A 17,706-nucleotide genomic window follows, 5' to 3' on the forward strand; every position below is an offset into this window, starting at 1 on the left:
GCTGGCCTGGTAGAATGAGTTAGGAAGTTTTCCTTCCACTTCCATTTTTTAGAACAATTTGAGAAGAATAGGTATTAACTCTTCTTTAAATGTTTGGTAGAATTCCTCTGGGAAGCCATCAATGTATGTTCTTATGAAGCATGTTTAAATCACACCCTCTACAACTTCTGTTTATGGTTCAACTATCATTTTTAAGACTGGGTGTAGCTTTTCTCATCTTTTTTAGTGACTTAGAATTTCCTTTTGTAGAAGAGCATATAATAACTGCAGAATATATTGAATTCCACTGTAGAATAAGATGGGTTTTTTGTTTAGATTGCTGGACCTGTTGTTGTTTTTTTTTCTAATGGGTGCTATCCATAAAGAATTTGATCCCATTATTTTATTTTAAAGATAGGACCATGCTTGTTAATTATACTGAATAAAATATGGATCTTTTGCAGAAGAAAAGGGACATAATTGTATATTTGGGATGTCAGTCATTATTTTGTATTCTGGAGATGTCATTAACAAAGCTATTAACATAGATAATGCTGAACAGGGTGCTATTTGAATAGGCATACACATGGGGAACATTCCTTGATTTGCAAAAGCATTTATTCCTTTTGGAATCTGTTGTTTGCAGTTATTCTTGTTGGCTTCATGATCAGCCCCAAGCTTCTCTCATAAACAGCATCCCAGACCTTTTGATTTCATATCAGGCCTTCATGAGGCCTATCTGCCTCATGGTTTTTCAACAGTCCACAATTATACAAAATTGTTTACGTGTACTTAACAACATCTTTTAAGTGGTTTTGTCTCCCTCCCCTTATTTACTTCTGTAGTTCATTCTAAAGAAATCATTTGATTATCCTATGTTGATGATTCCTCTGAAATTTAGATAGCCCAGTGCATTTGATTTATTATATACCTGTTTTAGTAATCTGATCTTTTAATATTTTGGAATAATGAGCGAGCAGAGGATAATAGCTTATCTTTTGGGTAAACCTCCTGGCCATTTAATATAAAGTAGGTGACAATATGAAATTGCTCTGAAGTTGATAAGATGCCTGTGGCATATTTATATTTTGTAGACAAAGGAAAGTAAGTTGAAAACTGTCATTTTATTACAGTTCGTTTGGCCTAGAGTTTAAGGAAGATTTTTGTTTCTTTAGTAAATCTTATGTTATCAGATACTAGAATTTCTAAACTCAGACTTTAAGGGAAGCTGAGACACCAAAAGTAGGATGCTGGAGGATAATTCTTTGTTTTTTATTTTAATTTTTTCTTTGTTTGAGTGTAGTTCACACACAATATTAGTTTCAGGTGTTCAACGTAGTGATTTAGATAATTCTTCAATGATAGCAAAGCAGGAACATTCTGTATCCCACTAATAAAAAGGACAACTCATACATGAAAACTGGTACTACACTGTGAATCCCTAGAGAGCAAGAGGTGAGCTCTTCTAAAATGTTGATTGCTGTGATGCCTGGATGGCTCAGTAGGTTAAATGTCTGACTTCGGCTCAGGTCATGATCTCAGGGTCCTGAGATCGAGCTCCATTTTGGGCTCCTTGCTCAGCGGGGAGTCTGCTTGTCCCTCCGCCGCACCCCCCCCCCCCGTGCTCTCTGTCTCTCAAATAAATAAAATCTTTTTTAAAAATGACGGTTGTTGGTTTTTTTCTGCCTAGAATAAAAATAGTGCATATTAATTGTAGAAAATTTAGAAAATACGTTTATAAAAATTGCTCAAAATCTTTAACATTTTAGTGCATTTCCTTTTAGTCTTTTTCTGCGCATAAGTATTTTAGAGTAAAACATATCATGTAAAACAGTTCAACACAAAATATCATTAAACCCATGTCAAGAAAGAGAACATCCCAGATGACCCCTGTGTTGAATCTCTTCTTAGTAATATAGCTTTGAATTATATGAGCCAAAAATGGATACAACTAAAAGAATAAATTCTTAATTATAATAGAAGATTTTAACACAACTTCCTAGTAATTGATAAGCAGTCAAAAATTTAATAAACAGAAGATTTGCACTAAGTGAACAGACAGAAAGATGTTCACAAGCTTTTTTTTAAAGTCAGTTAAGTATAAACAACAGAAATTGGGATCTTAAAGGATTCTTAATGATATAGGACACTGTTAATTGAAAAGAACCAGACCACAAAGTTGGATATAATAATTACAATCTTGTTTAAAGTATTCTATGTAGATTGGAAAAATACTTTTTTATTTTAAACACTTTGACTGGGATATACATCAGTAAGTTTTTTTTTGCAATTATCCCTGCTTGGGGTTCACTGATCTTAAATCTATGGGTGGATGTCTTTCACCAGTTTTGGAAAAGTCTTGTGCATTATCTCTTTGAGTGTTTCTTCTATATTATTTCCTGTTTCTCTCTCCTGTGATTCCAATTACATGTATATTAGGCCATTTGATATTGTCTCATAAATACTGGATTCTCTATTTTTTCCTCTCTTTTTCCCTTTATGATATAGTTCGGATAATTTCTGTTGATGTGTATTCAAATTTATTGATTCTTTTGTCGGTGGTGTCTTTTCTGCTGATAATCACATCACAAGAATTCTTTAGGTCTACTACCATACATTTAATTCCTAACATTTCTGTTTGGCTTTTTTCTAATTTCTCTATCTCATCTGACATTTTCCATCTGTTCATTCATGTGTCCACTTTTCCCACTATTTTTTTTTAAGATTTTTATTTATTAAAGAGAGAGGGAGTATGTGAGCTGGGGGGGGGGGGGAGCAGAGGGAGAGGATGAAACAGACTTCTTGCTGAGGAAGGGACCCCAGTGATGTGGGGCTTGATCCCAGGACCCTGAGATCATGACCCAAGCTGGAGGTAGACGCTTAATTGACTGAGCCACCCAACACCCCTCTACTATGTTTTTAACACATTTATCATAGTTATTTTTTAGGCCTCTGATACTTTCATCATTAGTGGTTGTTTCTGTTGATGACTTCCTTTTTGACATTGAACCATATTTTCTCTCTTCTTCACATCTTTTGACTTTTGGTTGAATAACGAACATTGCAGACAAAAGAAAAGTAGAGTCTAAAATAAATATTTATGTTCAGAAAAGGATATACCCTATTTTGTCAAGCTACTACCATGAGGGGCTAAATGAACATAGTCTGTTAGCTGAGCTGTATCTGGGCTTTGTTGTTGCCTCAGTTTGATTCATTTCATTATAGGTTTCAAATGCTTTGAGGGCAGGAAGAACCTTTACCTCAGTAGGGTTTGGGATCTCAGTGTTTATAGGATTTCTCTTAGTTCTCCTTTGCCTTCAGCCTTTGGTAGGCCCTATACTTCGGCATTTCAGGAAAGAGCTCTCTCAACTTTAATAACCCTTGCCTAGCCACAGGTGGACACTGTCTTGTAATCAGTGAAAGCCTGCATGCCCAGAAGTTTTGCTTCAGCTCTCTTGCCCTATTCTCAGACTTTAGCAGGCCTTTTGTACCTACACATAAGAGGGTTCTCTCAGTTCTTTTGGCCTGCCTCTATTCATACGTGTGAGTACTTGGTAAAGGCCTGTAGAAAAGAGTTGGTAGGTAACTGCAAGCTCTTTTTGTGTTCACAGCCCCTGGGTATTCTTAGCTGTCATGCTATCTGGTACTCTTATGCTTTAAGAATTTGTTAAATGTTCAACTGTTTCTTCCTACTCATATCTGTGGGTGGTGTCCTCTTCCACTCATTGCATCACCAAGGATAAAGGCAGTTTTAGGTCTCTTCTCTCTTAGAAAGGGGTTGTCACATACTAGTGTTTAAATACGTTGGTTTCTTTGTGTCCTTAGCTCTTAATGAACTTTAAAGAAAAGGCTATGATTTTGTTGGTTTATTAGGTGTCTTATTAGATGTCTTGACTTGTTATTAGGGTGGAAGTAAAATTTGCTTGCATCTTTTTTACCCTAAACAGAATTGGAAGTAACTTTTTTTTCACATTTTAACATATCTGATGTGATATATCATTTCATCCTATTTAAATAGCCATCAATTGAAAGACTTACCATTGCTTTCCTACCACTAAGAAAAACATTATCAAATAATCATTTGTCTGATGTATCCCACCTTAAGCGATTTTTAGATGACATATTAAATTTAAATGACATATTAAAATTGATTAAATATGGTGTTTGTCATCTGCACACATGTGAACTTGATTGTTATACTGGTAGACTATACACTTCACATCAGCCCCTCAGTGTTTCTGTCAGCAGACCATTTGAGGAAATCATAGTTCTATCATTTGAAAACTCTACAATACTGATGTTGCTGAGGTATACTGTTGGGTATTTGAAGATTATGTACTTTCTACTTTTGTGTATAGAAGGAAGCTTTTATAATAAAAAGAGTAAAAATAAAACATGCAGTCTCCCATTGGCAATTTCTGGTATGATCAAGAAAGCATGTGCATTGGGGTACCTGGCTGGCTCTGTCAGTAGAGCATGGGACTCTTAATCTTGTTGTGAGTTCAAACCCCATGTTGAGCATAGAGCTCACTCAAAAGGAAGGCAGGCAGGCAGGAAGAAATGAAAGGAGGAAGGAAGGGAGAGGAGGGGAAAGAAAGAGAGAGAGAGAAAAGAAATGAAAAAAGGGAAGAAAAGAAAGAAAAAGAGAGAGAAAGAAAAGAAAGAACCTGCATTAAAATTTTCAGAATGGGTGTCAGTGATTGGGAAGAAAATTCCAGAGATGGTGGTGGAAAGCACTCTTTTAAGAAATGATGGGGCGCCTGTGTGGCTCACTTGGTTAAGTGGCTGCCTTTGGCTCATGTCATGATCCTGGGGTCCTGGGATCAAGCCCCACATCGAGCTCCCTGCTCAGCAGGGAGTCTGCTTCTCCCTCTCCTTGTCCCTCTGCCCTTCCCCCACCCCCACTCATGCTCGCTGTCTCTCTCTCAAATAAATAAATAAAATCTTAAAAAAAAATGCTGTATTATTCTTCTCAATGATTTTTTTTTTAAGAATTTATGTATTTGAGAGAGAGTGTGCAAGTGAGAGAGAGCACGAGTATGGGAGGCAGCGGGAGAGTGAGGAACAGACTCCCAGCTGAGCAGGGAGCCTGACACAGGGCTCTATCCCAGGACCCTGCGATCATGACCTTTGCCAAAGGCAGACAATTAACTGACTGAGCCACCCAAGCACCCCTCAATTATGTTTTTAATGGCACAAAAGAAAGAACGTGTATAGAGTCATTATATTGCCTACCTGAAACTAATATAATGTTATATGTCAATTATATGTAAATTTAAAAGAGAAATGTATGGACAACAGAACATAGATGTTAGATTCAAAAAGAGATTCAGAAAAATCAGACTCTGTGAAAAAGCTATAGGGATACCTAGGCCAATTTATTTTTACTCTCTTTTTAATATTCACATAAATTGATTTGAAAAATCTATGACTAGATAATCTAAAGGAGTTGTTTCAGTAAGTATAGTTTGAGTGATAGTTTAAGCAGCATAATTTTTAGTACAGTATTTCTTCTTTAAGTACCATATAGTTAACATTTGTAGTGTGTTCAAGATACTGCTCTTCTTCATAGACTATGAAAAAAATATCTGTTGCTTAAATCAGTGACAAAAACAACTTTTTAAGTGGGAACATTTCTGGAAACCTTACTATTTATATTTATTATCACATAATTGTATCCTTTTTCTAGATGTGTTGGTAATGCTAAAATCACTATCTAGTAACAAGAAAAAGAGAGTAGGAAAATTATCATTCCTATTTTGTAATAGAAGTTTGATAGAATTAAAATACACATTACTTTAGCTTTATACAGTATTTTCATAAGAATCTCTAACCTAGAAGGCTAAATCTTAATGTAATATCCTTAAAAATTTACATATTTGTGTCAAACATTCTGTACTTTTTAAATATATACAGTGGTATTTTAGGATAGAAAATGTATGCTTTGTAACATTTTTAATTTCAATTTGTAATGTAAACTAAAGAACATTAAAGTTTTAAATTGTTAAAATTTAAAAGTGTCCACATAGTTCAGAAATTAAAAATAGACTTTTAAAATAAAATTAGATTTCTTATAACTTCTTATTCCTGATTGAATTTAAAGTACACTTTTCAAATAAGTAGTGTAGTTTAATTCTTTGGGGAATTACAACATTGGCTGTTCATTTGTAGAGATGGTTTTTCCATAATGTCACATTACTATTACAATTTTCAATATTTCATCTTTATTTTCTTATACAGTAGACATAGAGATTCTTTTTTATTAACATATATATTTGAATTACACAAGAAAATTAAAACCCATTTAAAATGCAGCCTTTCTGATTTGAAAATAGCAAAACTTTTTGTGTCTTTTTTAAAAAGATTTTATTTATTTGAGAGAGTGAGAGAAAGTGCACAAGTCGGGGCGGGGGGGGTGGCTAAGAGCAGAGGGCGAGGGAGAAGCAGGCTCTCTGCTGAGTAGGAATCCTGATGCGGGACTTGATCCCATCCCAGAACCCTGGGATCCTGACCTGAGCTATAGGCAAATGCTTAACTGACAGAGCCACCCAGGTACCCCAAAACTTTGTGTCATAGGACTTGTGAATTTTTTTGATCCAGTTAAAGAGCAGCCTCACTATATGAAAAATCTAAGTGTATTTTGTCTGTTCACATTGGTGGTAAAATTGGGGGCAATTTTTTTTTTGTTAACTGGATGAAATTGTGTGTGTGTGTGTGTGTGTGTGTGTGTGTGTATTTTTTTTTTTTTTTAATAATAAAACCTAGGGGCACCTGGGTGGCTCAGTCATTAAACGTCTGCCTTCGGCTCAGGGCGTGATCCCGGCGTTCAGGGATCCAGCCTCGCATCAGGCTCCTCCGCTGGGAGCCTGCTTCTTCCTCTCCCACTCCCCCTGCTTGTGTTCGCTCTCTCGCTGGCTATCTCTCTCTGTCGAATAAATAGATAAAAATCTTAATAAATAAATAAATAATAAAACCTAGTGATTTCCTAAGCTTCTACCTTAGGAAACTAGAAAAAGAGGAGCAAATTAAATCCAAAATAAGCAGAATAAAAGTTAGATCAGAAGCAACTAAGTTGAGGTATGCCTGGGAGTTCAGTCGGTTAAGCATCTGCCTTCGGCTCAGGTCACAATCCCAAGGTCCCAGGATTGAGTTCCACGTCCGGCTCCTTGCTCAAAGGGAGCCTGCTTCTCCCTCTGCCTGCCACTCTCCCTGCTTGTGCTCTCTTGCTCTCTCTCTGACAAATAAAAAAAATCTTTAAAAAATCTTTTAAAAAAAGCAATTAAATTGAAAATAGGAAATTAATAGAGAAAAATAAATAAAACCAAAAGCTTCCTTTTTTTAGAAGATTGGTAAAATTGCTAAGTATCTAACCAAGCTATCAAGAAAAAAAGAAATGTTACTAATAATCAGAAATGAAAGAAAAGTTATCAGTACAGATTACATGAGCATTAAAAGGGTAATAAAAGGATATTATGAATAACGTTATGCTCACAAGTTTTGTAACCAATTCTTTGAAGTACACACATCTACCAAAACTCACACAGGGAGAAATATATAATCTGAAGAGGCATTATCTGTTGGAGAAATTTAATCAATAATTAATAACCTTCTAAAACAGAAAGCACCAGGCTCAGGTGGTTTACTGTTGAATTCTAGCAAACATTAAAAAAAAGAAATGATGCCAGTTCTCTAAATTGCTTTCAGAAAATCGAAGCAGAGGGAACGCTTCCTAACTCATTCTGTGAGGCCAGCACTACCCTCATCCCAAGACAATGAAAAGACATTACTAGGATAGAATATTAGCAAAACATATAGCAAAGATTTGTATCCAAAATACGCAAAGAACTGTTAACAGTAGGGAAACAAACAGCTCAAGTGGGTAAAGGAATTGAACAGACACCTCACCAAAGAAGATAGACAGATGGTGGATAAGCATATGAAAGCGTGCTCAATATCATGTCACTAGAGTATTGCAAATTAAAACAACGAGGTATCTGTTTTTAAAAAAACCCATTAGAATGGCTAAAATCCAAAACACTGTCAACACCTAATGCTAACAAGGATGTGGAGCAACAGGAGCTCTCATTCATTGCTGGTAGGAATGCAAAATGGCATAGCCAATTTGGAAGACAGTTTGATAGTTTCTTACAAAGCTGAGCATAGGCTTACCATACAGCCCAGCAGTCCTACCTAAACCCAAATGAGTTGAAAACTTATATCTACACAAAAATCTGCATGCAGGGGCGCCTGGGTGGCTCAGTCATTAAGCGTTTGCCTTCGGCTCAGGGCGTGATCCCAGGGTCTTGGATCGGGCTCCCTGCTCCACGGGGAGCCTGCTGCTTCCTCTCCCACTCCCCCTGCTTGTGTTCCCTCTCTCGCTGGCTGTCTCTCTCTCTCTGTCAAATAAATAAATAAAATCTTTAAAAAAAAATCTGCATGCAAACTATTTCAGCTATATGAAATTCTGGGAAAGGCCAAAACTATAGACACAGTAAAAATATCGGTTGCCAGACAGTGGGAGGTGGAGTTGGGGAATGAATAGGTGGAGCACGGGACGCTTTTAGGTTAGCAAAACTATTCTGTATGATACTGTAATGGTGAATACATGGCACTATGCATCTGTTAAAACCCATAGAACTATACAACACAAAGAGTGAAAGCTAATGTAAACTATGGACTTTAGTTAATGTATCAATAATGGTTCATTAGTTGTAACAAATATACTACACTCTACCAGTCTGCTCCAGCAGCAATAGGGGAGGAAAAATAATTTTTCTTCTACCCTTCTAGGTTCTTGGCTGAGAGAATATACCCCCATAATAAAAAGACAGTATAACAGGTTTAATAACATATACACTTCCTGCATACATGGGAGACATCCAGGAAAACTGAGTAATTCTCTGAAATGGCCCAAGTCACCACCCTAAATACTATCTCCAGTTAGGCGGAGAGGGGGTTAAGGTAAGACCAGTTATGGTAGGTTACTAGGAGAAGCACAGTAAACAAGTGTATGTTTGCTGTGCAGATTTAAGTCCATGTCTTCTCTATTGATAAAGTTTTCTAGAGTTTTAGTTATTTTCCTTTTCCTAGTACATAGAGGGAGACACCTTACAAATGGAGATTTTTCTTATAAATGTAAATGTCTGTTATAAAAGGGTAACTTCTACTTGTTTTTCAGAGCTTCTTCTTTGTCTGGTGTTCCTTAAAAATATCCAGCTCAAGATAATCATGCCAAAGAGGCTTATTTTGGGGTTCTATATTCTGCTACCCTTCACAGCCACAACAAAATAGAAGCGACCGTGTGGTTTAAACAACAGAAATTTATTTTCTCACAATCCTAGAGGCTGTAAGTCCAAGATTAGGGTGCCAGCATGGCTGCGTTGTGTTGAGAACTCTCTTCCTGGCTTGCAGATGGCTGCCTTCTCACTGTTTCCTCACATGGCAGAGACAGACAGAAAGCAAGCCCTCTGACAGCTATTCCTGTGAGGGCACTAATCCTATCATGAAGTCCCCACTCCCTTGGCCTCATCTAAACCTCATCCCAAAGCACCCATCTCCAAAAATCATCACAATGTGGGTTAATGCTTCAACATATGAATTTTAAGGGATCACAGTTCAGTCCATAGTACGTTTTGTTTATTCATTCATCAGTTTATGAACATTGTGTTGTTTCCACATTGGGTTGTTGTAAGTAGTGGTGCCATGAAAATTCCTGTAGAAGTGTTTGTTTAAACACTTGTTTTCAATTCTTTGGGGTATATGCCTAGGAGTGGAATTGCTAGGTCTTATGGTAATTCTATGTTTAACTTTTTGAGGAACTTCAAGAATGTTTTGCACTGCAGCTACACCATTTACATTCCCACCAGCAACATAAAAGAGTTTTAATTTTTCTATATTCTTGCCAGTCTGGGTTGTTTTTTTTTTTAAATTATAGCCATCCTAGTATGTGTGGCTTGATATCACATGGTAAAATGAATTTTTATATGTAGCTTTCTTCCTATAATTTATTTTGTATGTTAGAAGTAGGTACGATTATCATTATGTTGAAGTTTCTATTAAAATCCAGTAAACGTACTGTAGATTAAAAGATTATTACATATATTGCTGAGTGCTGAGAAATACACAAATGAGAAAACTTAATGATTAGGAAAGTCAGTTTGCTAAATGCCACTGAGAGAGTGGTGTTGAATCAAGATTTAAAACCAAATGTGATTCCGAAGACTGTTCTCTTAAATATTCTATTATTCTGCCTATGCTGTTCCATAATATAGTTGATATTTCAATAATAAGCACAACCACCAGGTGTTTCAGTGTTGTAAATCTATATAAGATCATTTGTATGATTAAAAATATATAATTTGTAATATCACAGATTTATTATTAATTTTTCTTTAATTTCCTTTGATGCAAAAACATTGCTGATTTGACTATATATTGATACAGCCTTTCTGTCAGTATTTAATAAAATAGTGAAAAAAATATGACTATGTTTTTAAATTTGTTTTATTTTAGGTCCACCTCATTCATTTAACCGAGATGAGACAATAATCATTGCTTTGGCATCAGTCTCTGTATTAGCTGTTTTGATAGTTGCCTTATGCTTCGGATACAGGATGCTGACAGGTAAAAATATCACCGTTTGTTCTGTTGTTTATTAAATATACCATTTAATCAGAATCAATTTTCTCCTTTTTCAAAATCTCTGTGCTCCCATTCTTCTCTCTTAACAACCTTTTTTTCCTAGTTTTTATGAAAAGTTTCAAAAATATCCAAAATACCTCTCACCCATCTTCAATGATTATCACATCTGTATATCATCCATAGTCCTGCTCACCACATCCTTCTGTGGTAGTGGGTTATTTTGAAGTCACATACATCATTTATCTGTAAAAAACTTTTAATATTATCTCTGAAATATAAGGACTTAAAATGTATATAACCACAATACCATTTTCACGTCTAAAAAAATAAATAATTCTTTGGTATCACCAACTGTCTAGTCAGTTCTACTGAACTTTAGGTTTGATGAGTTTTTTAGGAAGTCAGTACCCATTCATTCATTTGAATAACTTTAATAAAACCTTTAATGTTTCTGCAATATTTTAAACAAGGTTTGTTGTTGGACCTATCTCCCAAAATTCAGCTTTAATATTATTATTCATCATTCATCTTCATTTATAGGTGATTCTTAGTTTAGTAAATAGTTTAACTCTTGGTGACGTTGGGCATAAATCTAGCTCCCTACCCATTTGTAGCTCTTCTTTTTAACTAAAATATAATAAAAATTGTAGTAAAGATCTTCATTTTATTGAACCGTACATTAGTAACTTCTTTTTCTATTCTTACAGGAGACCGTAAACAAGGTCTTCACAGTATGAACATGATGGAGGCAGCAGCATCAGAACCCTCTCTTGACCTAGATAATCTGAAACTGTTGGAGGTAAGATTGCTCTTACATATTATAGGCTGTTCTTTCTGCTGTCATAGTGTATCTGAGACAGTAACTTTATTCACTCACTACGTCATTCATCCATTTATTCCACGAACATTTATTAACTAGCAGTTTGGTGCCAAGGCCTATTCTAAGCACTGAGAATATAGGTGAACAGTACAGATAGTCCCCTTGAGGCTTGTCTTCTTCTTCTTCTTTTTTTTTTAAGATTTATTTATTTATTTGAGAAAGAGAGAGCAGGGGGAGGGACAGAGGGAGAGGAGAGAAAGAATCTCCAGCAGACTCTCACTGAGCACAGAGCCCCATGCACTGTGGGGCTCCATCTCAGGACCCTGAGATCATGACCTGAGCAGAAATCAAGAGTCAACCAGCTGCTTAACTGACTGAGCCACCCAGGCTCCCCTTGAGGTTTATATTCTAGTGGGAAAAGAGTCTACAAACAGTTTAAAAAATAAATGTATATTATTTCTGGTAGTAGTAAGTGCTATAGAGAAAAGTAAAGCAGATAAGAAGATAAGAAAAATCGGAAAGGGAGTTAGTAAAGAGTATATTTAGAAAGGAGATGATCGGGGCGCCTGGGTGGCACAGCGGTTAAGTGCCTGCCTTTGGCTCAGGGCGTGATCCCGGCATTATGGGATCGAGCCCCACATCAGGCTCTTCCGCATGAGCCTGCTTCTTCCTCTCCCACTCCCCCTGCTTGTGTTCCCTCTCTCGCTGGCTGTCTCTATCTCTGTCGAATAAATAAATAAAATCTTAAAAAAAAAAAAAAAAAAAAAAAAGAAAGGAGATGATCTTTGAGTACAGACTGCAACAATATGGGAATAAAGATGTGAAATTCTGAGAAGAATGTGCTTTCAAGCAATCCATACTATATGCCTAATGAATATTCCTTGTCTGTGCATATATTATGTATTTTTATAGGTACATACAACTGTTATATATTATGTTGAATTTAATTTTCATTTGGTAATATCTCAGAACCTATGTTAAAGTCTTAGCATGATGAATATTTTTATGATCTTTACTAGAATAAATAAACTATGATCCCCAAACTAGAGACTGTTAAATAATAAATATGGTAGATTTGATTATATAAAACATTTTAGGAACCTTCTGTTTAGGAGAAAAATATAATACACAAAGTTAAAAGATTCCAAAAAAGCATTTCAGCACATGAAAAAGAATTGTTCAGAGCTGGTATAAATCAATAGAAGAAACAATCCATAAAAAAATGGAAAAAATCATGAAGTGCCAATTCACAAAAGAATTAAATGTAGCTTTTAAATGTATAATAAGATGTCCAATTTACTAAATTGAAAAAAAATACTAATTAAAACCATAGGATATTATCCTCGACCGAGTAAAACACTCCCAAACATTGCTGATTTAACTGTATATTGATACAACCTTTCTAAAGGGCATTGTATGTATCTGTTAAATTTAACCTAGAAATAGTGAGTGAACTGTAATAAAAGTCCTTAAATAAATGATGGTAAGTCCTTGACATGTTTCAGTAAAGTGAAAGAAATCTCCAGAAGCCAAAAATGAAGAGAATGCGTTGCATTTTGCTGAATTTATTTTTTTTTATTGTGTCCTGGCTATTAAGAATGTTATATTGTAGATATCCTGTGTTCTGTTAGGCTATTCTAAAGTGTGTTTATTTACATTGTTTGTTGTAATAGGCTGTTAACTTGGTTGGATATGCTGCAAACTCATCTCTTAGGCAGAAGCTCAAATCTCAGTGCAGTTGTTTTGTCTTTAGCTAGAATTGGTTTCATGTCTTCATTGGGTTTCCCCCTCTCTCACTCTCTTTTGTGGAATTCTCCCCTCACTTTACAGAATTTGTGGTTGCCCTTAATTCTGTCCTCTGGTTTCTAGGGCCAGAAAGATTATGGATTTTCTATTACAGTTCTAGCTCCACTGCGGAGTGTTCATTTCAGCCTGCTCTCTGGCTAAAGTGCTATAAAAATGGGTAGTTCATGCTGTGGCATTCCTTTCTAAGCGTTGACTCCCAGAATCTACTTCCTTTTGTTCATTCTCTTGCACTTTTAGATTTCTTTTTAAAATTTTGTTCAGGGGCGCCTGGGTGGCTCAGTCGGTTAAACGTCTGCCTTCAGCTCACGTCGTGATCCCAGAGTCCTGAGATTGAGCCCCACGTTGGGCTCCCTGCTCAGCATGGAGTCTACTGGTCCCGCTCCCTCTGCCCCACTGGTGCTCCCATTCTCTATGTCTCTCTCTCTCTCTCTCAAATAAATAAAATCTTTTTTAAAAAATTAAAATAAAATGAAATTTTGTACAGAGTTCATAGTTGTTATCTGTGGGAGGGCTGGGTCTGGTAGGAGATTCCTGAGCCATATGAGATGTGGAATTTATTAGTTTCTTGACAATGGAGTAATTTAAACTATAAGCAGTAGAGAGCTATGGTCTACATTTGAATTTATACTTTTCTAGAAAATTTGATTTTTCAGTTGTGATATGAATTAATACCTTGCTTTCTTCAAAACAAATTTACAGCTGATTGGCCGGGGTCGATATGGAGCAGTATATAAAGGTTCCTTAGATGAGCGTCCAGTTGCTGTAAAAGTGTTTTCCTTTGCAAACCGTCAGAATTTTATCAATGAGAAGAACATTTACAGAGTGCCTTTGATGGAACATGACAACATTGCTCGCTTTATTGTTGGAGATGAGAGAGTTACTGCAGATGGACGCATGGAGTATTTGCTTGTGATGGAGTATTATCCCAATGTAAGTTCTTTATTATAAAGATTAAAGTGACATTTATATTAGCTGTCAATCAGATTTTCAGGACTACTGTTCTGTAACGCATTCGTAGTTTGCAACTGGTTATTAATGGTCTTCAGTGAGATAAGGATCTCACATCAGAATATGAATCAACTAAGTAACTAGTTAACTGTTTAGTTCATCTGTTTGTGTCTGTCTCTTTCTCCCTCTCAGCAAGACTTTCTTGATGAAGGAAACAGTGTTTTGATTGACATTCATTCTGGTGCAAGCTCCTTATCCATGTCTGGTTATAAATAGTTTGTGGGTGAGCACCTTGAGTAACACTGACACATATATATTTATGAAAGCTTTCTGTTTTGTACTTGTAAAACAAAGAAATATAATTTGTATTTGTACTGGTAAGAGATACATTGTGAAGAAAGAGTCTAAAAGACTCTTTTCTATCTTAATTTGATAAATCAAAGGAGCATTTAATATGAAATAATCATTTATACTTTTCAGTGTTGGAGAAATAAAAACTAATAATGTTTAAATTATCCTTTCATCCTCTCCTCCCCCTCTACTCACAGAAATGTCTCTTTTGAGATTTTGAAATGTCATAGTTCATTGGATCTTCATGGAATCCTAACCTGCTTAAATACTTTATAAGGCTGCTCCTAATTTTTCTCCTCATGTTACAAATAAATTAATTCCTTTTTTTTTTTTTTTTTGTATGTGTGGATTTTTTCCTTTATTATAGGGATCTCTATGCAAGTATTTGAGTCTCCATACAAGTGATTGGGTCAGCTCTTGTCGTCTGGCTCATTCTGTGACTAGGGGACTGGCTTATCTTCATACAGAATTGCCACGAGGAGGTAAGACAATGAATAGAAGATGAATGGCACCCATATGAGGTCAAAATTCACAAAGGGAAATTTTATTCATATCTTCAAGCTAAGAGTATATTTTATTTAGTAGCAGATTTATTATTAACCAGTTGTTTGAATGATCTGGCATGAGGAAATGGATTTGAAATGTAGTAGGAAAAATAAGAAAAAGAACTTAAAGACTCTAGAGAGGTCATGGAGCTCATTGAGATTTTTATTAAAGCTCTGTAAAGATGCATGTATGGCGTACTTTCAGTAATGTTCTTTTGAGTCTAGTGGTTCACAGACCCTTTAAAGTCCATCTGTGGACTTAGGTTAAAAACCTCTTAGCTAGGCTATACTGCATTTCTTTGCATTTCTTTTCTTATTTTTTTTTTCACTTTATTTTTTTTTTCAATAATTTTTTATTATGTTATGTTAGTCACCATACAGTACATCCCTAGTTTTTTATGTAAAGTTCCATGGTTCATCACTTGCTCCTTGCTTATTTAAATGAAATATAGTGTATTGCCAATTCTTTACTTTTAACATCATATAGATCTTTATTCTGTTGTTGGTTGGTCTTGAGTATAAAACCTATGTGCATCTTTTTATAATTCAGTGTTTCTCTTAGCTAGAATTAGGTTAGTCAAATCTGTCAGGGGGAAAAATAACAGGCTTCAATAAGAATGAAAAATTTTTTTTTTTCTCGTGTAAGAATTTAGAGAGAGACAATCTAAGATTGGTTTGGTAACACCAGGGTATTATTGGAGCCTTATTATTATCCCCTCCATCATTCTTTATATATGGCTTACATTTTCAATGTCACCTCATTGTCCATCATGCTATATATATGCTAATCAGTAGGGAAAAGAAAGGGAAGATAAAAGGAGTTGTACCCTTCTGCCTCCAGAAGTCCTACTCTTATACTTATGTTTTATTTTCTAGAACTTAGTTCATGCTTAACTAGCACACTTACCTGCAAGAGATGCTGAAAATACAGTTGATGTTGTTGTTATTGTTGTTGTTGTTTTTAAGCTGGCTGTGTTGTGACTCAAATAATATTGGCTTCTGTTACCAAGTAGAAAGAGGATAATACATGGTGGGGACTTAAGAACTGTGTGGTTGTGTTCTTTGCCATAACTACAGTTTTCTTCAGCATCTGTGTGCGTTTTTGCTGGGTGTTCAAAGCATCTTTTTAATACATTTACTGTCTTACTTTGTTTCAAAATACACCTGACATCACAGGCTGCTCTAAATTAGCTTTGCTTCAAAAATCAGTCTTCGTGCTTTCTCAAGCTTTCATGCCTTACGGGATTTTGTCATACTATAGCCCAGAATATTGTTTTTCCAGTTTCTCTGACCTCTGTAGATAAGAGAATCGTTAATATATCAATTTCTTAGATCTTTGTTCCATTGTGTAATAGCATGGATCATCTTTTCTAGCTGCTACTTCATATATAAATAATTTCTCCTGAATAATTTATCACTTCATTTATCTTGACATCTTGCTTTTCCTGAATATAGAATTGACCAATGTTGTTGCCTATGTCAGCAATTTGATGTACTTTTTCTAGTGCTTTAGCACATTAACCATTTGGACTATGTTTCCTTACTCTTCAATATTATTATAACTCATTTAAAGAGCTAGCTTAGCACAGAATTTAAAATACCGTCCTAATCCTCCTTTTCAAGACTTGCACGATTTAGCAAGTTTTCAAGTCAAACATTGGATGAAAAGAATGATTGCCATCAAATAAGAGTTTTATTTAATGTAGATGTTACTCTCAAATATTACCTAATATTATCATTTAAACTAGTTAACCTTTTTTAAAAACTGAGTATATATATGCTGTTGCAAAAAAAATAAGTGTAGTAGCTATTTGATTTTTAAAATATTGGAAATATGCTATATTATTTCAAAACATTTAAAGTGTTATTTCACTTTTTTTCAAAGAATGCTATTTTTTCCAGAGTCTTTTTATGTAATTTGCTGTTTGGCATAGAAATTTTATAGTAAGGAATAATACTATTATTATTTTATTCAGCTGTTTTTTGCTTCAGAATAAATAAGGAGGAGTTGAACCTGTTTATTTATTTGTAATTGTCTTTCTTATGAATTTTTTTCTGAGAATGTCAATGAAACTTGTTACCATACTTGCCCCAGAAAAGTCTCTAACAAAGAAAGAACATATATAGATCACTCAAATATAAACAGAAAATTACTATTAACTACGTAAATCCTTCCAGGTCCTTTCTGTGTGTGTATGTAAATATCCATGGACTATTTTTTGTTCAGGTTTTATTTTTTTCACAATTGAAATAATATTATGTCCTGCTTTTCTTTGAGATACTTGCCTTGTACAGTGCGGCTGCCCAGGGCAAAATCATTGTATATTTTGCTCCTTTCTCTTCACCCCCCACCCCAAAATAAAAAGGATTAAAAGGTATACCGAGGAGAACTTTAAGGGAAAAAGTCTCTCAGTGGGCAGTCTGTAGTTCTACCTCTTGAACTGGTGATAAATCCTAATCTTGTTTCCTCTTTTTCTTCTCTTCTCTCCCTTACCTCTTTTGCTCCCCTGCTCCATTTCTTTTTTTTTTCCCCCTCATTATATAGTAGAAGAAAGTACTACTCTGTTTTCCTCTCTGGCTGTCTCACCGACTTGTTAGTTGCCCATTCTCCCCATA

At 35.3% G+C, this 17,706-nt stretch overlaps 1 protein-coding gene across 1 annotated transcript in view; it reads left to right on the forward strand.

Moving 5' to 3' along the window:
- The window catches only part of BMPR2 (bone morphogenetic protein receptor type 2), a 185,884-nt gene that overhangs the window by 135,778 nt on the left and 32,400 nt on the right, over positions 1–17,706 (forward strand). The window contains exons 4-7 of the mRNA XM_026492157.4: positions 10,492–10,602; positions 11,328–11,419; positions 13,946–14,176; positions 14,913–15,027. Coding sequence (XP_026347942.2) covers positions 10,492–10,602; positions 11,328–11,419; positions 13,946–14,176; positions 14,913–15,027 — 549 coding nt within the window. The remainder of the gene's footprint in view (positions 1–10,491; positions 10,603–11,327; positions 11,420–13,945; positions 14,177–14,912; positions 15,028–17,706) is intronic.

Source organism: Ursus arctos, unplaced genomic scaffold, assembly GCF_023065955.2.
Source record: "Ursus arctos isolate Adak ecotype North America unplaced genomic scaffold, UrsArc2.0 scaffold_1, whole genome shotgun sequence".
Classification (NCBI taxonomy): domain Eukaryota; kingdom Metazoa; phylum Chordata; class Mammalia; order Carnivora; family Ursidae; genus Ursus; species Ursus arctos.